General features: G+C 36.8%; 2 protein-coding genes across 3 annotated transcripts; one reads left to right on the top strand and one right to left on the bottom strand.

Moving 5' to 3' along the window:
• Nucleotides 1–476: 476 nt before the first annotated feature.
• LOC120201384 (probable receptor-like serine/threonine-protein kinase At5g57670) lies at nt 477–3346 on the top strand. The gene is made up of 10 exons (XM_039202008.1): nt 477–742; nt 875–993; nt 1082–1200; nt 1291–1418; nt 1518–1901; nt 1988–2242; nt 2329–2486; nt 2575–2790; nt 2863–3012; nt 3089–3346. Exons 1-10 carry the CDS (start codon nt 604–606, stop codon nt 3233–3235), a joined length of 1815 nt encoding a protein of 604 aa, XP_039057939.1. The 5' UTR covers nt 477–603; the 3' UTR covers nt 3236–3346.
• Nucleotides 3347–6158: 2812 nt separating this feature from the next.
• Nucleotides 6159–23202, bottom strand: LOC120201385 (zinc finger protein CONSTANS-LIKE 5-like). Of its 2 annotated transcripts, XM_039202010.1 has the most exons (3): nt 22443–23202; nt 21987–22351; nt 6159–6180 (listed from the first exon to the last, which is right to left on the bottom strand). In XM_039202010.1, the coding sequence occupies exons 1-3, from the start codon at nt 23154–23156 to the stop codon at nt 6174–6176; spliced, it is 1086 nt and encodes a 361-aa protein (XP_039057941.1). In that variant the 5' UTR covers nt 23157–23202; the 3' UTR covers nt 6159–6173. The 2 variants fall into 2 exon arrangements, with proteins under 2 accessions (XP_039057941.1, XP_039057940.1); XM_039202009.1 differs by lacking the exon at nt 6159–6180 and having other exon boundaries at nt 21790–22351.
• Nucleotides 23203–23228: the final 26 nt, after the last annotated feature.

Consider the following 23228-nt stretch of genomic DNA (forward strand, 5'->3'; position numbering starts at 1 on the left):
AAGTCATAATGTTGATAGGGGGTAGAGTCTTTCTTTCGTGGCAAGCTTTGCATTGATATATTGTCAAGACAAAAGAAGCAAATTCCCCGGATTATTATAGCAATTATCAGGCTGGGCAAGCAAGTGCCATCATTGGAAATCAATCTCTCTTAGGGAAGCAAGTTTAAAAGTGACGTTTCATTCATCATAAAGTGATCCAACTCTTTCGAGTGCCACGACACTTGCACCAAACCCCAACAAAGCTCTAATCTTTCTTATTTTCACCAGTTTCCATCTTTGGCTTGCACAACAAGACAAATCAAACATCAAAACCCCATTGCCATCGCCTTTGCTTAGACCCCAAAGCACCTAACCGTCGCATTGAATATTTCACTCCCAAAAACCTTTGAAAGTGAAAGCGGATTAATCACATTTCTCTTGCCATGAAAAAAGCTTTTATGCTTCTTTAACAAGAATAATCCAATTACAACCCGTGTGCCCACACTTTATAACTGAACTTAATCATGCTGTTGCTTCTACTACACATGTTGTTAACCTAAGTTTTGTTGTTTATATATATTGTGTTGCATTTGAAACCTGTTGGACAAGTTTGTGTACTCGAAAATGATGACTTCAAAACCTGCTAAGATACTCATTGGCATCTCATTAGGTTTAGACCCCAATGACAGCAAGGAACTGTTGTCGTGGGCAATCAGAGTTCTAGCTCGTCCAAATGACACCATTGTTGCCCTACATGTTCTTGGTTAGTACATTCATTCTTACAATGTAAAATCTGATTACGACACTGATCTTCTTTGAATAGTTAAGACTCGAGATCGATGTTCTAGTTATCGAACAATGGTGTAAAACTTTTACATGTTTATTGAAACTGCAGTTGGTGAGGAACAGAAGAAGAGTAAGTTGGTAAGAAAAGATCAGGCAAAATTTCGGCAGGCAAGAGCTCATGTTATAACTGTGCTTGGAGAATTTGCTAGTACCTGCCAATCTAAGCAGGTAACCGACTTTTAAAAATTATAGTTGGAACTTTGAATTATACACCGTTAGTGCATCGAAGATAAATCCTGTAATCCACCTTGTTCAGGTAAACTTGGAGGCAAAAGTAGGAGTTAACTCGAGTGTTAAAAGGGGTCTAATTGAGGAAGCAAAGTCCATCTCAGCTGATTTTCTTCTTCTCCTTGGCTCCAGAAAGCGTTCAAAAGAGTGAGAAATCAAACAATCCTTGGACATTTTAAGCTCAATTCTCATATACTCTTTGAAGTTTAATTTTTCCTTTTTTCTTCTTTGGGTTAGAACATCACATAAAATCACATCATACTGTTTGAAGCATGCCCCTGAAGGCTGTGCAGTGGTATCGATCGGGAAGTCGAAGAACCAACAGCAAAACTCGACCCCAAAGTCGACACATGTACATTTTGATGGTTAGTTTACTTCCAGAAACAGGCTTGTATGATTGTTGTATCAATATAATTTATTTTTCATTTCCTTGTTTCTGAAGTTCTGTTTTTGATTGTTTGCAGAAACTCATCAATGGAGCACAACGTCGTCTAACAAGAGTGACAACAGCGGCGATGCGTCGGTCTCCCCTGTTCAAAATCCCGTCGTCTCGAAGCTGTCACCAACGACTGTTCTAGATGCACTTCAAGGAGAATCAAATAGCATAGAAGATGATAGCTCTAGTTTCTGGGACTCGACAATGTCTGGTTCCCCTCCTCAGCCACCAAAGTTTAAAGGGGAACCATGCACAAGGAAACAGATGTCACCTTACAGATTCATCTCAATGGTATTTAAGTCTCCACTGAGGAAAAGAAAGTCTAATTTATCCAATAAAGAAAAGGAGCAGCCATTGATGAGGTGCTTTAGCTTTGAGGAGATCTCAAATGCTACAAACAACTTCCATCCAGGTAAAACCAGTAACAAATTCTACACTTTTTACCATTACCTTCATTTGTTCATGAAATCTAGATGTTAATACTTATGAATGTATCAGATAATATAGTCGGTCGAGGCGGGTATTCGGAAGTTTACAGGGGTGATCTTTCGGATGGGAGAGCTATTGCAGTCAAGATGTTGGCCAAGGACAACAAGGATGAAAACAAAGAGAAAGAGTTCCTCACTGAATTGGGCGTCATTGGACATGTTTGCCACCCGAATACCGCGAAATTAGTTGGCTGCTGCGTCGAAAATGGACTTTATTTGATTTTCTACTTCTCTGAGAAAGGAACTCTGGCAACTGCCTTGCATGGTAAGAAAGACCATCTTCCTAGTATAAACTGCAGTAAATTATTTTAACTTCTTAACTGGTTCTGTTTTAACTGGGAAACTCCTTAGGTAAAACAAGTGTGGTACTGGATTGGCCTGTGAGATACAAGATTGCCCTTGGAGTTGCTAGAGGTCTTTATTATCTGCACAAATGTTGCAAACACCGAATCATACACCGCGACATAAAAGCCTCTAATGTCCTTCTCGGAATGGATTACGAACCGCAGGTAAATCAACCGACGACATACAGAAATGTTGTTGGAAAATGATAATGCATGAGTTCTTTATGTAACTTTGGTTTTCCTCTCTTTGTAGATAACTGATTTTGGGCTTGCCAAATGGCTCCCTAACAAATGGACTCACCATGCTGTGATCCCTATAGAGGGAACATTCGGGTACCTAGCACCGGAGTATTTCATGCACGGTATTGTGGATGAGAAAACAGATGTTTTCGCCTTCGGGGTTCTTCTCCTCGAGATCATTACCGGTCGTCGGCCTGTGGATTCCTCGAAGAAAAACCTCCTCTTATGGGTATGAAGTATACATGAGTAGTAAATATCGTAGTTACATACATTAGTATTGAAATGATTCTTTCATGTATAGGCAAAACCTATTATGGAATCCGGGAACATCAATGAACTAGCCGATCCGAAACTGAAAGGCAGATACGACGAGGATCAAATGCATAGATCAGTTCTAACAGCTTCCTATTGCGTGAGGCAATCAGCGGTATGGCGTCCATCAATGAGCGAGGTACTTAAATTACGCCCATGGTAGAGTTCTGCAAGTCATTTTATAGAGGCAATGCCTAAATGCTTTCATTTATCAGGTCTTGGAGCTTCTAATGTCTGGCCAGGACTCTGATGTTGCAAAAAGATGGAGGATGCCGAAGTTTACCTCCGCTGAGTTGGACGACTACTCGATGGTTTTCGGTTATGAGGTCCCGACAGACATTTCCCTGGAGGAATTCTTATGAGTCGGTCCACACTATTGTATGCAGGGCAGCTTCAGATGGCTGGATAGAATGTTGAGTTTCTTCTTTTGAACTTTACACGTACATTTCAATACTTGCTAGGGGTTCTTATGTTGATTATTGAAAGACAATAAGGGAATTTCAAAGTAGTCCCTAAACGGGTCGAATGATCATTTTAGTTCTTATTTTTTTTTCAAAAACATTTTAACATTTTAGTTTTTGTTCAAAGTGACTCATGATGCATAAAAAAATATTAATCGACTAACGATCAATGTATGTTGTTGACATGACGTATCCTAAATTACTAACGTGTTATATATTATGTCATCATCTTGAGTAACGTGACACATGCTACATCATCACCTTAGGTAACGTAGATGTGTTATATCGTTACCTCGGGTGATGTGACACGCAACACGTTATCACAAATATGTGACATGACATGTGACACATCACCAATTTAACATATGTAAGAATGCTATGTCGTTAGCAACATAAATTGATTGTTAATTAACTAATAGTTTCATCCAACATGAATTCAACCAGATACTAAAATATTGAAGGATAAAAATACTAAAAAGAAAAACCAAAATGATCATTCGTAAAAGTTAGGGCCTAATTAGAACATTGTGCCATCTTGAATTGGGCTTATCTTTGAAGGCCTTTTGCTTTGCTTTTCCTTTATGGAACTATGAAGCAATAAAAAACAAAGGGAGGTAGGGTTAAATGTGCAGCGTTGACTATGATATGACGGATGATATTATTGGATAAACATGAAACACTGTGTTAGGAGAAGTGGTGGGATAATTGGACCACCCCACCGAGGACAGTGGCGCTTGACAAAGAGATAAGCGTGGGCCGGCTGTGCACGTGAAGGGGATGAGGGGGCTGACCCACACTTGTCTCCCTCACCCACCTTGATGGTTACCGCACATGGCATGATACTAATGCAACCCCAACAGTTTTCACTCTTTTCGTCCCCAACATCTTTCTTCACAAATCCCCACCAACAAAATCTATCGAAACAAACAAAGGTACAAATTTCTTTCATTCAGTGTCCAGGACAAGAAAGAAATGGAAAACGTGAATTACAAAGGTTTAAAATCCGAACTCAAACTTATCTGAACACAAATCATCAGAAAGAAAAATATTTTACCTTCATAGATATTTTTTTGAAAGTTATCAAATCTCCATCTACAAAGATTTTCGGAGATATCAAGTTATCTCCATAAACATCTTTCATTAGTATGACATCTGACAGTTATATTTGTATAATATGTCAATCTATTAACAAGTATGATGACATTTGGTTCGACACCAATCGCCCTATAAACAATTACGATTCATTATTTTTACTTTTTAACTATACATATCTTTAAACACCATTATCTCCTTCTTTTTCGTATATTCTTAAGAGAAAATAATCTCAGTGACCGAAAATGCCTTATAATATACGATTTTAATCAACTTTTTTTGAATTTACCAAAACGACCAACAAAATCGCAACGCGAACTATAATTTTTCAACTCAGTTTCTAAATTCGCAACACGAATATCCAGATTCACAACGCGATTGTGAAAAATATGTTGCGATAGTTAAAATGTGTTGCGAGAGTTTGAAAAACGTGTTGTTGCGATAGTGAAAAAGTGTTGCAATAGTGAAAAATCTAAAATAAGTTTACATTTTAACTATTCCAAATTCACGTGGAGTTTGAAACAATAAAGAATGTGTTGCGATAGTGTAAAAGATTCCCAAGCCATTTGTAAGATCTTAGTTTGAAACAATAAAGAATGTGTTGCGATAGTATAAAAGATTCCCAAGTGTTGGCAATGCTCAATCCCACATAGTATTGGAAACACTATTGGGAATGTGTATTTAAGGCTTGGATTTCCCACTTCCTTGTTCAGTGGAAGAGAACAAGGGGGACTCTCGCGCACCGCCGCCGCCGTCCCGTCCCGTGTCGTGGTCGTGGTAATACGTGTCTTCGACACATCCGCGCGTATACTATCTTTTTAGAGAAAATTCTTAAGAAACAAATGCAATACCACCAGTCGTTGCGATTTTGGATTGGACTATCGCAACGCGAACTTTGACGACTATCGCAACAAATTTGGAAAATCGCAACGCGAACTTCGACTATCGCAACGTGAACTTGGACTATCGCAACGAATTTGGAAAATCGCAACGCGAACTTGGACTATCGCAACGAATTTGGAAAATCGCAACGCGAACTTTGACTATCGCAACAAATTTGGAAAATCGCAACGCGAACTTGGACTATCGCAAAATCGCGTTGCGAATTGGAAACTGAGTTGAAAAATTAGAGTTCGCGTTGCGATAGTCAGAATCGCAATGCGATTCTGTATTATCGCGTTGCGATAGTCAGAATCGCGTTGCGATTTTGTATTATCGCGTTGAGATTTACATATTCGCAATGCGATAGTCAAAATCACGTTGCGAATCTGGAAACTGATTTGCAATACTGGAGATCGCGTTGCGATTTAGAGATCGCATTGCGATTTTGTTGGTCATTTTGGTAAATCGAAAAAAAGTTGATTAAAATCGTATATTATAAGGCATTTTCGGTCACTGAGGTTATTTTCTCTATTCTTAATGATATATATTAATTTCCATCCATATAACGAGTGGATGTGCCAATTCTAATAATATATGAAAACGAAGTATCTTTTATTCTTTCATTGTTTAATGGGTTGTTTTCCAAGTCCCTGCACTTATTGTAAAGAGAAGGTTTTGGATTGGCTAACAGGTTGAAAGTTACAGTTTGATCCATGATTCACATGATCACTGTTTTTAAACAAAGGCGCAAAGCTGACTTTTCCTTTTGTTTTGTTGCATCATTTGAGCATTAAAGTCCCTTAAAACTTCACAAGGAAACAAGTGCTCATCTTTCTACATAATGTGATTGAAGCCCCCTTTTCTTTCAAAAGATATTTATTTCTCTAACATTTCATAAATGCTTGATTTAATGTGGGAATTGAAAAATTAATATAAAAGATTGGACATTATGATTTTCATCAATAATCATTAGGTATAATAATAAGATATTTCGTAGATAATTCATGTTAAATATTTTAACGATAATATTATTAGGAGAAATAATAATAAATTATAAAAAAAGCATAAAAGATATCAAAAAACGATAATATGATATTTTAGTTATTTGTAGATTTAAATATATAAGAATTAAGAACCCATTGAGCGACCTCAATGATGAAAGACAGAGTTGTTTTCTATAGAAGTACTAAATTTGAATAGCTACGTCTACCGGCATGCATGTTTACATTATCAAGAAACTAAGAAAATTTATATATATATATATATACACGTGAAATAAATATACAATAATTTTACTTAATTTTTAGTCGCTCACTATTTAGTTTGAACAAACAGGAGAATTAATATTATTTTAATAGTAATATTAGTTATTTTGAATATATATTATTATTTAGTTTTTATTCATCTGTCCACGTTCAAAATTTGATTTATACTACTTATCTCTTATGTTCAAATTCATATAATAATTACAATTTTAATTATTTTAACATTTATGCAACGAAACTTAACATAAGTATTTAAATTTTATCATTTTGAATAAAAAAATATGCAATGTCTTTTATCAATTTTTATCCAATTAAATCAATTAACAAATTTGTAAATCACCAACCAAATGAACATTCAATTCTTTTATTGCATTGATCCAATCGGTCAATTCTATCATATTTTTTCCCCCAATTTTTTATAAAGAGTAAAATCTCAAAGTTACACATAAATGTTGATAATATACGTAAACATTTAGTTATTGTTCATGTGTAAATGGAATTTTATTTTTATTTAATTTTAATTTTAAGTTTTCTCTAATTATTTTTTCTCCATGTAATTTGTCTTGAAAGTTAATTTTAAATCAAACTGAATTGTATTAATTAACTTTTTTTTTAACTTATATTCGTTGATTTTTTTAATAAAATAAAATAAAGGGATGAATAAATAACAAATTTATTAGATAGGACAAATCCTTTAAAGTTTTTGAAATGGCTAATGGATTTTAAGAAAAAGGTCTTCAGTTTTCAAATATTTGTCTAGAAAGGAAAATCATTGGTTTTGAGAATCTTGAGGGAAGCTTTGTTATTTGTCCGAAATATTCTACATTAAGATGAATCTCATCATTAAGCACCCATTTCATTCTAGAAGTTTCCAAGGACATAGAGGACATAGAGATGTGCACTTTTGTTATGCCCGTGGTTTTAAATTCGAGTAATTATGTCTGTTGAGTATGTACACGTTATCAATAACTAAAAAAATTATATATATATTATATTGTAAATATTCTAAATTATTTAAAAAAATATTTTAAAAAAGTCAAACTATTAAAGAAAATTTCAAAGTAAATTATCTTATATATATATATATATTTAGTCTCTCAATTATTTTTATAATCTTTTAGTTTTTAATATAATTTTCTCTTTTATCATAACCAGTTCATTTTTAAATTAATTATGATAATAGTAAAAATACCATGTCCATACAACATGTAGGACACTATTGCTGACAGATAAGCAATGAGGTGTATGTTCAAGATTGTGTTGAAGGGATTTGGAGTAGGCATGCGGAGGTTTAGGCAGTGTCGTTGGATGTGCGATGAGGCTTTAGGGGTGTTGGTAATGGCACCACGGTCGAGAGGCCATGACCTTTTTTCTTCGGTTCTTTCTCTTTTCTATTCGTATTTTTTTGTATATATATAGTCTTTTTTTTTATAGCACTCTCTTTTTTCACTGATTCTCGTAGTTAATTTTGTGTTTTTAATTTTGATGCAGACTGTTGGATGATTTGAAAATGTTCGATGATCGTGGATAGAAGTTGAACGGGTAGTTTGAGAGATCTCCTGAGTGGGATTTAAACAAGAAATGTCATAGTAGTGTAGATAGGTTTGATGAAGTCGACTAGCTGAATCTAGGCTTGGGACGATCCCGTTTGAGCTCATTTTAGTTTAGGTTTAAATCTAAATTTTGTTGGATCTTGAGTAGACTTGAGATTAGATTTATTCCAGACCAAATAAAAAATAGCAATTTTCCTTAAAAATCACATTTTCGTTATATATTTACATGTCAGACATCCTTTCAGATATATTTCTCGATTTAATAATTTTTACAGAAAGACGCGGCCCAAACACCGCGCCTTGCGCTGATGTGGCACCACGCAGGGTAAGACGCGGTGTATGGGCTGCGCCTTATGTCACGTAGCCGCGCCTTACCGTCATCTGACACACGCCAGATGGCGGGTGCATGGGGCGCACCTTGTATAATTATATCCGTATTTCTCGGCTTTTAAACTTTTCTCTCGGCTATAAATACGCTCTCAACTCGTAAACAGTCACAACAATCCTCTCAACCCGAAAAATCACACAACAAACTTTTCAACCCGTAAATATCACCCGGCAATCCTCTTATCTTTTATTCAAAAGTTCGTTCAATCTTTTGTTGTAAGGTAATTTTTTTTAATATATAACATTTTTTTATAATTATATATGATTATTTGAAAAAATATTGAACTAATTATTTTCAATTAATTTTTGTGGTTGTAAAATTGGAAAGCGGGAGCATACATCGAAATATTTTTGCTGATACGATAATAATATAAAATTATATTATTTAAATTATTTATGTTTATGTGTAAAATTATATTATTTAAATTTTATTGCGTTAATTTTAATTCATATATTATTATTTATTTAATTAGGCTTGTTTCAGGTTTTTTTACAAATATAAGACTGTTTCACTTTCAAACTCTAAGAATGATACGAATTTCAGCTATTGTTTATTATGATAGAGAAATTCGGGAAGATAAAACCGTCGTTTTCGTATCAATTTATTATGTTAAAATATCCTTCAAGAGAAACATAACTCTTGAGGAGCTGATAACGAAGATTTCAAGGAAGGTTCATGTTGGAAGTATTAGAAGAACGTCGTCGCTTCAGTACAGATTTCCAACATCATTGTTTCCGTTAACTTATACAGCGTTCGAACTATCGAATGATGATGATGTTGAAATGATAGTTGATTCTCAAAATCATTATTCAGACGTCGATTCGGAGATATATGCAAAGTTTGTTGAAGTGTGCGTTGTTCGGGGTCTATCATTAAGCTCTCACTATGGGCTGGTTGAACAAGCTGATCAAGTTGACAGCCCAACTACAGTAATGTGTAATGATTTTAATGCCATAATGGGAAATCCGCATCATGGTGTCATCACATCAACTTCAATGGGGAGACATTCATCAACAACTCCTTACAATCTGTACAGAGATAGGCCCACGAACAATCTGAATGGCAACATTGCGTCCAGATCAAGGGGAAGACATTCATCTACCAATTTTTTTGACATAAATATGGAGATGCCCTCGACGCAACAATCTGTGCAGTTTCCATTTGGCACAATGACTTCAAGCTCCAGGGGGAGGCATTCTATTGCGAGCTTTTTCGATCTCAATGTCGAGATGTCTTCTAGTTCAAGGGGAAGAGATGCAAGTAGTAGGTTCTTCAACCTAAATGTGGAGAGCATGGAGGAACTCTCATCTCCACCAAAAGAACTGCTTCGTGAGCCAGGTGTGGATGGTGCTGAGACTGGACTATTCATTCACCCAGAATCATCGCAGTTCAACTCTGATGACGATGAAGATGTAGATGAAGTTACCACAAATGTGGCACAAATTGAACCTCCAGCACACATGTATGAAGCTGACTATGGTGCAATGTACGAGCCAAAATTTGCGAATATGTCTAATCTTGGTGACTATAGATTTTACTCATCAATAATTAATGGCGAGTTATATTTAGGCATGGAGTTTTCAAGCAAAGAAGAAGTGATGACATCTATAAAAAATTACAATATTCGTAATTCTGTTCAGTCCAGAGTCGACCGCTCTACTCCAGAAAAGTATGTCTGCCACTATGTTCGACGTGAAAATGGATGCAATTGGATGGTTTGTATATCGAAGAGGAAGTGGAAAAATAATATATGAGAACTAACGGTATACAACGATCCTCCCACATGTTGTGCTGGAGGGATCAACCAAGAACATCCCAACTTGGACTCTGAAGTGATCAGTCAAACCATCATGCCCATGGTAAAATCAAGTTCCCATATAACTATTAATGTGTTGATTTCAGCCATACAATCGCAGTATGGGTATTTCGTCTCATACAAAAAAACATGGAAGACAAAGCAGAATGCCATTAAAAAAACTTCACAGCGAATGTAATGTATCTTACAATGAACTTCTAAGTTGGTTTAGGGTGGTGCGGAGGTTGAATCATGGGACAATTGTAGACTTCAAAACTTGTCATGCATACCATAATGATCGCATAACATATCAGAGAGACCACCGCCATCCAAACATCTAATGGGCCCCTTAACTCAGGTGGGATGCATATCCTCATATCATCATTACAATAAAGAGCCTATTCAAACTAAAATAAATATATATAATTCTTATCGAAATAACAATCTAATTATATAACTATAATACAAAATATATTTTCAAACATTAAAATACATACCTTTGTGCCAGCTTTATGATCAATTAGTAGCATGATTATTTCTAATTCATCATGTAGATCCCGATAATTTTTCCTGTCAATAGATCACCTATTCAAGGAAATAATTTTTATTATACACTAGATAAAATGATTAATGTACGAAATTAGTTTTGTAATTACTTTAATAGTAACGGGAATACGAACGAGTTCTTCACAACATGACATAAAAAGGGTAATCGATACCATGCCCAAGACTGCAGCAGAAGGAGATATTCGCCGATAGCATTTTTTCTGTAGTCAATAGCTCGACACATCTCCCTATACAAGAATTCCAAAACTGCCGAGCCCCAACTCAGTGATCCAGCCAGATAAAATCGCCAAGATGCCGCAACCACATATAAAGAACTTTGTTGCACAATTTGTCCAGCATCAGCAACCCACCTATCAGCTGTAGTATGCATGCATGTGCATTCTTTTTAACTTGATCCTCTGAGGTGTCCTCACTCAAATCCTGGAAATTTTCATCCAACTAATTTAACAGAATCCGACCACCATTAAAATTTCGCGGGAACCTCCTAGATATTCATGGCATAAAGAAATCTAGTTACCGTGTGTCATCCCTAGAAGTGCATCTCCATCCATCGAAAGTCCCAAGTGCATGAAAACATCCTCCAAGTGCACAAAGAATTCCGGCACGTGTCAGTTGGCAGAAAGGCACAGCCTATGCACCGCGTCTTACCCTACGTAGCATAAGGCGTGGTGCATGAGCCACGCCTTTCTGCAAAGGGTGTTAGATCAGGAAATATATATGAAAGGGTGTCTGATAGGTAAATATATAACGAAAAGGTGATTATTGGGGAAACTCACCGTATAAATGAGATATCTAATTTGAAATAATTAAATTTTATTTTTAAAGTATTTTTATAAAAAATAAACAAAAAATTTCCTCTTTTAGTCATCAGAAATAACGTTGAGCAAAAGGATTTTCACCATGTTGGTATTCAGTTAGAGAAAGTCATATCCCTTCTCTCTAAAGTCATTTCCTTGGTTTCCTTACAGTAGTGTTAGGTTCAATAGTCACAATAGGTCCGACTTAATCCTTCACCCAATAACGGTCACTGTCAACGGTGTCACATTGTGGTTCTCACAATTTTCTACTTCTTTGAGTCTCCTTTTCACTCCCCCTTTTGGTGAAGCAAAGCAAGGTAAGTTTTGTTTTCTATGTGGTAACATTTTGGGTTGTTTGTTTTTGCAGGATAGCTTCACTATAACACCCCCAACCCGTACCCGACTCGGATACGAGTCTGAGGTGTCACATTGACTTCTCAAAACATTTACTTTTACATAATACCCAAGATTCAGTTTGATATTTCTAATAAAACCATTTATTTTCTATGATATAAAACATATGCTTTTATGAAACTGATCAGAGCGTATCTAATACAAATCTTTTAACTACATGCCAACTAGATTCTATATATAACAAAATACATGTTATTCATTTAGGTTCTGATCTGAACTTCGGTAAGGAGAAACTAACATGTCTTACTCCTCTTAGTTTCTCTTCCTGTTTTCTTGAACCTACGTGTGAAACACTCACACGCTAAGTCATAGACTTAGTGAGACATATAAATACATATGTAAATTTTCAAATGCATGTACATATCATGTAATACAACGTCATACTGGTATACATACTTTTTCATGTAACAATTACATACACACATGCATGTCACCATTTATATTTTCTCATGCTTTTATATGATTATCCTTTCTGTCTCTTCTCTCCTGTTCATATTATCTCTTATTTTCATATTCTATATCTTATAACATGTTCTTACATCATCATATGTGTCCTTGATATTCATTCATGTATATACATTAACATATATTCATGTACATCCCATAACAAATGCCATAACCCATAACACACATTCACATATATCATCATATAAAACATGTAACACATTTCTCATTACAACTCACATCTTATCGTTATCTTTTGGTTAGCCCATGCACACTACTGAGAACTTAAGGTATGTGAGTACATAGAGGTTGTGCACTATGCTGTCACCACAGCTCGTATAATTCCCACTAGGGGCGCGTAGAATTTGTCCCGTAGGACCAATATGTCCCGTAGGACCACGTAGAACATATATGTCCCGTAGGACCGCGTAGAACCCTCGACTCTTGGCATGCCAACTATACCTATATCTCTCATAACACATTACATGGGCGTTACCTTTTATATCTTTTCGCATATTCACGTAGACACATAGTTTACTTTCACGTAGCATAGTTCCATGTAATTCATATTCACTTATCACATAGCTTCTCACTTTTACTTGTATTCTTTTTCACATATTTCATAGTCATGATTCTTATCACATAACACATGTTCGTATATACATGCTCTCATACAATCCCTTCATTCAGTTATAACATTTAACCTAGCTTATTACCCTATCATATATTCACATCACTCATTTAGCATACATAACATATCATGTAACATTCTAGTAGAAACACATATAAGTCATATCACTTTCACATATATATTTCATCTCATGGGATCACATAACCTATTGTCATACATACATACATTTACATAGGTCACATATAAAGATAAATTCAATCAATTAAACATATGCATTTACTCATATATAAAACATTTAGCACCATATCACTACATGTTTATGCTTCAGTACCCCTGATCACATAATATTGGAATTAGACTCATTGCAAGTCTTAATTCCCTATACATAACGTACACTTAATATCATGTACTCACCTGGTCTCAATGAACACTCATGAACTCTTGTTCTTCCTTGTGTATCTTACTCTGCTGACCTATCCGAACTTTGCTTTCGATCGATGTCTACATAATTATGTATTGATACTATCAGTATACAATTGATATACTATAATCTATCATTTCTTAGAATTAAATAAAGATTTATTCCATTTCCATTGAAGTGCATCAGTACACTCTACAGTGTATCGATGTATCCCTTTACATGTGCATCGATTCACTACCCCTGCATCGGTACACAATTTACATTCGATGTTTGAATTTCAATGGGGTGCATTGATGCACTCCTTATGCATCGATGCACTAATTGTATTCGATGTTCATTCATTTGAGAGTGCATCGATACACATTGAAGATGCATCGATGCACACTACCCAGAAATTACATCTTGAGCACGAAATGCACTCTCTTTTCAGCTCAAATCTTCATCTTTCACCTCCTTTAATATTCCTAAGTTTCATACACATACTTGCACTCATTTCTACTCAATAATCGCTTCTTTAACCTCCATATCTTCTCCTCCTTATGAATTTCAAGAATCATACCCAAATTTTAACATGTTACAAATCCAATTCTAACACTTCATACATGTTAATTAGATTGATGACAAGTCAAATTCACTCTTAAATCTCATTAAAGAACCCTCTATCAAGATTTTATTGATTCCTCTCTTTTCTTTAATTCCCTCTATTCTCTTCATCTTATTGTTTCAAAACAATTTAAGCTCTCCTTAAGCTTAATTATCACCTAATAATCAAAACTCAACCTTAAATTTAACCTGAAACTCAAAAAATCAGAAAACTCACCTTTAGCTCTTGGTTTTCACGCATGAAGGAAGAAGAAAGATAAAGAGAACTCTAGAAACCACTTTATTTCCTCTTTTCTTCCATGTTTAATATATAACCATCTTTAATTATTTTCCCTACAAATGACCATTTTTTCCCTTCAATTCATCTAATAATTACTAACATCTTTCAAGTAATATTTCCAAATAATCATTGAACTATTCCATTTTTCTACTTTCGTCACCAAATTCTGAAGCTTTACGATTTAGTCACTATCCCTTAGTTTAGGATGTTACATTCACTATTTTCTTTCTTTGAAGATGGTGGGAGAGGGGAGAAGAGAATAGAGGTATAAGGTTATGGATATACAACCACGGCTCTCTAGTGTCGATTTGCATAAGAAGTTCAAGAGACAAGATTTTAAAGTTATTCCATGAAAAAAATCAGTCCCCAAGGAAGATGGTCTGGAATCCCTGCTCCAAAGGTTGAAGAAAGGATATCGTATCAAGAGTCCAAGGGAGTTCTGGCGTTACAATGGTGGCCGAAAAGCAAGTCGACTGAAGCTTGGCCGGTTGACTCAACGTTATAGAAGAGTTATTGTTTTTGGTAACAAAACTAATAAGAAAGCCAGACATGTTCCCCATTTTTCTTATTCGGAAAAAAATCCCTTTCTTGGTAAGATCTCTTCCGACATGCTTTAGCTTTAGCTCTGATAATTTTATGACATCATTCGGGAAAGCTTTATGGCTATATCAATAGGAAAACACATTACCAGATAAAACATCACATCCATGTAGATGTTAACTTTCTTTTTCAGAGAAATATGTATTTTGTAACGAGTTCAACGTACCCTTTTAGCAACTAAGCACACGACTTGGGCTACTGTAGACTACTCGTACATGGTGCCTTATTCGTGGTGGGATTCAGGCTTTTACCTAATCGGTCTTACCTTCCTGCCCGATTAGTTTTGTGTGTGAGACGCGATCCCCGAAAAGATAAAATAAAAGTTTTTATGTTTAGACTTTTCTATTTTATTCCATCTGAGGTATCTTAAAAAATTTGGTAGACACGGTTCCCATGGAGAAATTACAATGGTACATTGGACGACATGATGTGAAAATACAAGGGGAATGTAACATAGATTAGTGGGAAAACTTTGGGTGGGAAACATCTATCATTATCATATTTGCTTATCATTCTCTTTCTTTGCTTCACTATCTGATCGTGTGTAATGAATACCTCATATCTTTTAACCCCGTTTGGCTTTTGGTCTTCAATCTCCTTTCGTCCCTCTCCAACATGTCTGAGGAAGTAGCCCATCTCATGCAACAACTGAACTTCACCGAAGAAGATGCCATCAAAATTTAAACACCAAGAGTGCTCCGAGAAAGTGATCTTGAAATGATGGACTGTTGGATCGTTGCAAAGCTTATTTCCCTAAAAGATACTGATTCAAAGCAAGTAGTCTACATAGAACATGTTCTTGTTCAAGTTTACTTTCTTGAATGACAAGCTCACTGTAATGCACCGTACCCCGTGGAGTTTTGACGGGGACCTCCTAGCGATTACCCACTATGACCCTATCTTAAGCTTAGAGGAATATGATTTCTCCTCACTTGAAATTTGGGTTAGGGTTATATAACTTTTGATCAGGCTTATGAATAAAGTCATTAGTATAAATGTTGGGAACGCAATTGGCAAGGCCATAATTGTGGACCTACGAAAAAGAGATGGTCGACTAGGTGACTACCTATGCGTGAAGCTGGAGATTGACAACATCAAACCCCTCTGTTGTATTACTATGGGAAAGAAAACGGATGGCCGACCAAGGCACTGCTTGTTGAAATATGAAAGGCTTCTATTCTTTTGTCACTAGTATAGGGTGATCGGCCACACTCTAACCGATTGTCCTAGGTATACCTCTCAACTACAAGAACCATTACAGTACATAGATTGGATTCGTGCCCTTATAGTGAAGATGGGTGGCGAAGACAACAGATCCCACCGTGAGGGCCTTGTCTACCTCGACAGTGAATAGATGACTAATGCTCTTCCCTATAAAGACCAAGACTCATCCACGGAAAGCTCTCGTCGCTACATGGGTCTCCTTTCTCTGTTACCCGAAGGAGATCTGACTGATCCTTCTATGTTTAACATAGATAGGGAAACAAATGATTCTGAGATAGGAAGCGATTCGATGCATGTCTCCCTCCCGGATGGACTCCTGCGTGATAGAGTTCAAGTTGACTAGTCGAATAAATACTACGGTTGATCTAGTTTCCTCAAGTAATGGTAAGCGTAAGGGTGATGAGAAAACCAATGGGAAAAAGAAAAACAAGAAGACACATAGCCAAAATGATCTGAATAACACACTATCCACTATGAACTCCAAGGTTGTTTCAAGTAAAGAGAAAGATCCTAATGAGTCGTTGATTTTCCAACCCGAAGATAACTTTTTAGCGGTATAAGTTGACTCACAACCCCGTCGATCTCCATGATCGCTATGTGCTAAAACTGTCGAGGGCTTGGGACCCAACAATAGTTCGTGAGTTGCAGAGATTGATCTCTAAAAAGGACTCGATACTAGTTTTTGTGTCTAAATCTAAGCTACAGAAAAATAAGGTGGAAAAAATTAGGATATCCACTAAGATGATAGGTTGTTTAACAGTTGAACGATTATATAATTATGTTCGGTTGATTTTGATTTGGAAAGAGGAAGTCTCCATCAACCTACTTAGCTTTTCGAGTATCCACATCGATGCTGAAGTTCTCTAGGTTGATAATTGATTTTGCTTCACTGGTTTTTATGGTCAGTATGCTTGTGCCCAAAAGTAAGAGAATTGAGATTTGATTTCTTCACTCTCCACCACCTCACCTATCACGTGGTGCTTGTGAGGTGATTTCAATGAGATATTGCATCATTCGGAGAACGTTGGAGGTAGAAGACACCTAAATGTGCATATAGAGGATTTTTGAAACTATCTTCGAGGTGACGATCTCTAGGAGATTCGTCCGAGTACTGGGTGGTTTACTTGGTTCAGCGGAAAAGAGTCGTGCAGCCATATCAGGGAGTGTCTGGATCATTTTGTTACCTCCTTAAACTGGAGATTGGTGTTCCCTAACTGCAGTGCTAGCACCATTCCCACCACCTATTCAGACCATAAGGCTATATTCTTGTTGTTATCCGGTCTTCCCTCTGCCCTTCCTCCCAGAGTAACTACTTCAAGTTCAACGTATGTTGGGCGTAGGAAACTCAATATGACAAGGAGGTAAAAGAAGCCTGGGAGAGCATTTTGGGCTCCTTGTTGGATAATATCCAAGTGGTGGGTAATCGACTCAAGATCTGGTAAAGGAAGAGAATGTAACAAGCTAAACAAGATGAAAAAAGGTTTGGGAGAAAATCTAACGTTTGGAAGCCGATCTGATTTTTGACTTGGTAGTGAATAGACTTTATGATGTGGGAGCAGAACTGAAGAAGATTATTGATAAGGATGAAACCTACTGGCAGCAGCGCTATCGAGTTGTTTGGCTCCGAGAAGGTGACATGAACATTACCTTCTTCTATGCATGTGTAAATGGTCAGAAAAGAATAAATTGGGTTGAGGTTTTGAGAATGAATCTGAAGTCTGGTGTGATCATTGTATGGATAAATTGGCTCCGAGTTGTTTGGCTCCGATTAGCCTTTGCACGATCATATACAAAGTGGTGTCAAAAGTCACTGTTAATAGGCTTAAGTCCATTATCCCTAATTGCATTGCTAATAACCAATGTGCTTTCGTCTCGAAAAGACAAATTTATGACAATTTCTTAGTTGTTTATGAGTTAATCCATTATCTTAAGGGTTACAAAAATGGCCCTAACAAGGGCACAACCATTAAACTTGATATGGAGAAAGCTTATGACCAAGTTGAATGGGACTTTGTGATTAATGTAATGTTACAGATGAGATTTGATCATACTTTTGTAAATCTTATTCCAAATTGCATCAGTACAATTTCCTTTCAAATCAGTATCAATGGTGCTATGTCCAATGTTTTTCTCCCTAAATGAGAACTCCACCAAAGAGACATGTTGTCCCTATAACTGTTCCTTTTTTGTGCTCATGGACTTTCTATTCTTTTATTGAAGACGTAAAGTACGGGAGAGATACAGGGAATGTGTGCTAGCTTCTGAGGACCTAGGATCTCAAATATGCTCTATACTGACAACAACATACTTTTTGTCAAGAACTTCATTTTTGCAGTTAGGCGAATCAAGGACTCCCTATCACAATATGAGCCTTCCTCGGGCCAAAAAGTTAACTATGAGAAGTCAAGCATTTTTTTCAGCCCTAATACCCCCGCTTTTAACCGCAAAGCTATCATGGAGACTCTTCGAGTGGTGGAGAAAGATGAATCAGGAAACTATCTTAGTCTTCCGCTTGCAGTGGGTAAGGGAAAAATCGTAGCCTTCAATTTTATTAAAGACAGGTCGGCCAAACACATCCAAGGTTGTGCCAAGAGACTTCTTTCTTTTGTCCATGAGGTTTTTATTAAGTCGGTGGTTCAAGCATTTCCAGCCTATGCCATGTCCAACTATATGTTACCTGAAGGTATCCTTGAGGCGCTTACATCTCAGGCTTACTCTTTTTGGTGGTCAGGGAAACAAAATCTGAGAGGCTGGGCTATGCTCAAGTGGGATAAGGTTTGTCGATAAAAAAGGAACGGTGGTATGGGATTTAGGGACCTACAACTCTTTAACATTGCTCTCCTTGGCAACCAAATGTGGCGGCTAATCCAAGACAAAAAATCTGACTTTTAAATTCCTCAAGGCAAAGTATTTCCCTCACTCCTCATTCTTTAATACTGGCATGGGAGATAGAGCCTCGTTTGCTTGGTCCAGTACCCATAAGGCGAAAGGGGCCATTAAGGACGGTTTCTTCTAGAGAATTGGTGTCAACAGTAAAGCTCAAATGTTCTTGGATTGGTGGGGAGACTCTTATCCCGTGGAATGGGTATGTCATTGTATGGATAACGTTGATAATCCTATTCGATGCTCGGAATTTATGCTGCCTGACCTCTCGAGGTGGGATGGGATAAAAGTTAGAATCACACTTGATGACGCGGATGTTGCGAAAGTACTTGGAGTTATTATTGGCCACATCCTTAGCGATAAAACACTTTGGTACCATCATATCTCGGGTAGATACTCGGCCAAATCAGGATATAATTGGTTCATGCTAAGGAAAGGGATCCCTCCCGACCAAAACCGTGTGTGGAATATCACACGAAGTCTCGAACCCTTCCAAAGATTAAAATCTTTGGATGGAGACTTTACCATGCCGCTATCCCTATCGGAGACAAATTAAAATAGGCTCACGTCATGGAGGGCATTTGTGGTCTATACAATGAAGAGCTTGAAACCGTTATACATGTTGTCAAGAACTGTCCCAAGACAAAATCGATCCTCAGGCTTTCTGGACTTCCTGACTCAGTTGCTAATTGAAATTGCTTCTCTTGTAAGGATTGACTGCTTTGGGCTGCTTCAAAATTAGATCATGAAGGCTTTGACCTGTTCCTCACCCTTCTCTGGAACATATAGAATTGCATGAACAAACGACCGCACAAGACACAGCTTCAATTTGATAGGGATATTATTGTCAATGCATGGGGTATTATTAGAGAATTTAGAGAAACTAACCAACCTCTCATCGTAGGTAACCCCTCTGATCAACCTAATAGGTCATTCTATTGGTTAAAACCGGATCGAGAGTTTATCAAGATCAATATGGACGATGCTTTTTGTGCCAACCTCCAAAAGACCGCAATTGGTGTTGTGGCTCAGGATTCTCATGGTCTTGTTCTTGGTGGGCATACCCGCCAACTTGATCCTTCAAACTCGGCGGAATCTACTGAGGCATGGCTTTTACCTTTGAATTACAGTTTGCACTGGAAAATGGATTGAGGGAGATCATTATCGAAGGGGACACCATATTAGTGATGAACAAGCTGGCCAATCGAAAAGATGATTTATCAACAATCGGTTGTTGCTCAATAAAACTCACTCGATTCTTGAAAGTAATCGATCGTTCAAAGTCCACTATGTTAATCGAGAAGTTAATAGGGCTGCTCACTTCCTAGCTCAATGAGCTTTATCGAACCCCAATCCAATTTGGTTTTATCTTGATGAGCCTGAATGTGTCAAACAACTTGTTATCCTTGCTGCTATTGGAATATAATTTATTCATTTTTCTTAAAAAAAACGTTGAGCAAGTCAATTGATCTTATTAAACCTTAATTAAACCTTAATTAAGAAATTAAATAGTTTATACTTTTCTTTTCAAATCCATTACTTTCCCATTTATTTTCTCTGGATACTTCGATTAAATTGCTAGAGGTTAGGCAAAAAGTCAATTCAAATTGAATGGTCCGTTTATAATTTTAAATTGTTCAAATAATCTTTACTCTTTGTCAGCGTTCCTTGTAAGAGATTTTGATATATTCTTCTAAAATTATTTACCCTGAAAATTTAAAGGGTATAATTTTATTATACAATGTAAAATTCTTTTAGTTTTATATGCATTTAGGATTGTCGGATGAATGAAAATAGATGGATGGGATTAAAAGTAGGAAATGAGAAGATATTCATTGAAAAAAACAAGTAGTCAATCTGAATCATCTATTTTCATTCATCCAACGGTTCTAAATCTGTATAAAACTAAAAAAATTTACATGATGTAAGTAGATAATAACCCGAAAATCTATGTATACTATTTACCCGAAAAAAGTATACACGTTGATTTTAAGTAATATATGTAATAAATTATAATTTAAATTTACTATTTATTTTAAGATCAGTGGGACGGTGCCATTAAATGAAAGGAATATGGTGGTAATTTTTTTTATTAATCTAAGATAAATTAAAAGGAATATTTTTTTAAATATTTTTAATTATTTAAAAAATAATGTTTAAATGTTTTTATCGTTTAAGATGTTCAAATAATATGGTAATTATTGAGATAATTTGATTTATGTAATATGATTTTAAAAAATTAAAATATAATATATACAAAATAAAAGATACTATATGATTATGTATCTCAAAATTTATACTAAAAATATAAAATGTTTTAGATATTGTTTTATTAGTTAGGAATGTGAGTTTCTTTTCTGGGCAAGTCGAGGCTGTCACATCCAGCCAAGAGTTAAGGTCATTATGCCAATCAGCATGTCGGGGAAACTTCCAGAAAAACTGGATTTTTTTTTTAATTCAGCCCACTATTGTTCCCTGTATTGTTAAAAAAATAATATACTTGAACAATACTTGAATTGAAAAAAACTGGGCCAATAGGGATTGAGAAACAGATTCATAGTTTGATGATCGGTTAACATCTCTCTGCAACTTATCATCTTTGAATCTGGGAATTAGAAGAAGAAAAACCTCCATGGATACATTACTTCTTTTTACATAAAAACGGAATTAAAAACACTGGATATTTTGTTTCTGCTTAACTTCAATGGACCTATAGAGTTATTCTAGTTGCTGGATAAAAATAACTGTTGAATATCACAGGGCCATAGCTAAATAAGTAGCCCCTTTTTATCTTCTTCTTCAATTTTCAGAATGATGGGACGAGACCATATTGGGTGTCGGAGATGAAACCGGCAGCCGTAGAAGCCGGGTTAAAGATGATGTCGACGTCGTTGTCCGTTTGAGTCCTTTTGGCGAAACGGCCTTTGATTCTCGGCCTCGACTCGGCATACGCCTTTCGTGAGGCGTATCGGATTGTTTTCTCGAATTTCCTGTTCTTTCTCTTCTCTCTGTACCTTAAAACTCTAGCCTCTCGATCCATCCCGCCTGCTTGGCTACTCGTCGTGGTTGCCGACATCGGTCCGCTTGAGTCGGTCATGGTTCGTCCGAAAGAATACGACAGGTCGGACATGGAATTCCCGTCTGGGACTACACCTACATCCAGTGAAGATGATGAAACCTGAAAGTTTTCTACCATTTTCCATCAGTTTACAGAGATTTATTGATCGTGTAATTAAGGAAAGAGAGAATTGAACTACTGAAGTACTTACGCTATGGCTGAGAGACGGAGTTTGGAAGCTGAAAGTAGGAGGCTTGGACCGACAAAATTCGATTTCGAAACAATTTTCATTGTTGATGACTGGCTTGGTCTGAACCGGGACAACGCTATCCATAGCTGCGTTCTGATGATCATGTTGGACTTGGAACATGTTCTGGTACTCGAAATCGAAGAAAGGATCCATTTCGCAGAAGAACAAATCACCACCAGCTTTGACTTCGTTAGTTTCCACTGCCTGTTTCGGATTGAGGTTCGGGTTCGGCAACAACCACGAACCCGCCGCTTCTACATCATCTTGTTGGCAGCAATCGTGATCCGTGGTGGTCGGGACGAGAAAGCTAAAAGGGGAAGATTTGACGATGGCATCCGCCGAGTCGAAGAAAGGCTCGACAGGGACACGCTCATGACGACGAGCCAGGGGATTAGCGGAGTGGATATCGGCATCACAAGTAACACAAAGGGCAGCAGCATCGGCCTTGCAAGTAACAGCAGCAGGCGCCTGCTCGCACACCTCGCACATCCACACCCGCTCATGCCGAGCAGCAGAGCCGAGCTTGTTGGTACCAGAATGGACCCTGGAATCACAATTCAGGCACATAAAAGCCGAATCGACACGGCAAAAAATAGCGGCCGCGGTCGATTTACATATATCACATATCTTTGTAGCCATGCCCCAGCCTCCCGTTAGTCCCCTGACGCTTCCCATCAAAGCAATTTTAAGGTTCTCTTTGGAGTTTGGACTAAAACGTCTGATGTTGCAAATTTGCTGTACGCCTGT

Source organism: Hibiscus syriacus, unplaced genomic scaffold, assembly GCF_006381635.1.
Source record: "Hibiscus syriacus cultivar Baekdansim isolate YM2019G1 unplaced genomic scaffold, ASM638163v2 tig00007179_pilon, whole genome shotgun sequence".
Lineage (NCBI taxonomy): Eukaryota > Viridiplantae > Streptophyta > Magnoliopsida > Malvales > Malvaceae > Hibiscus > Hibiscus syriacus.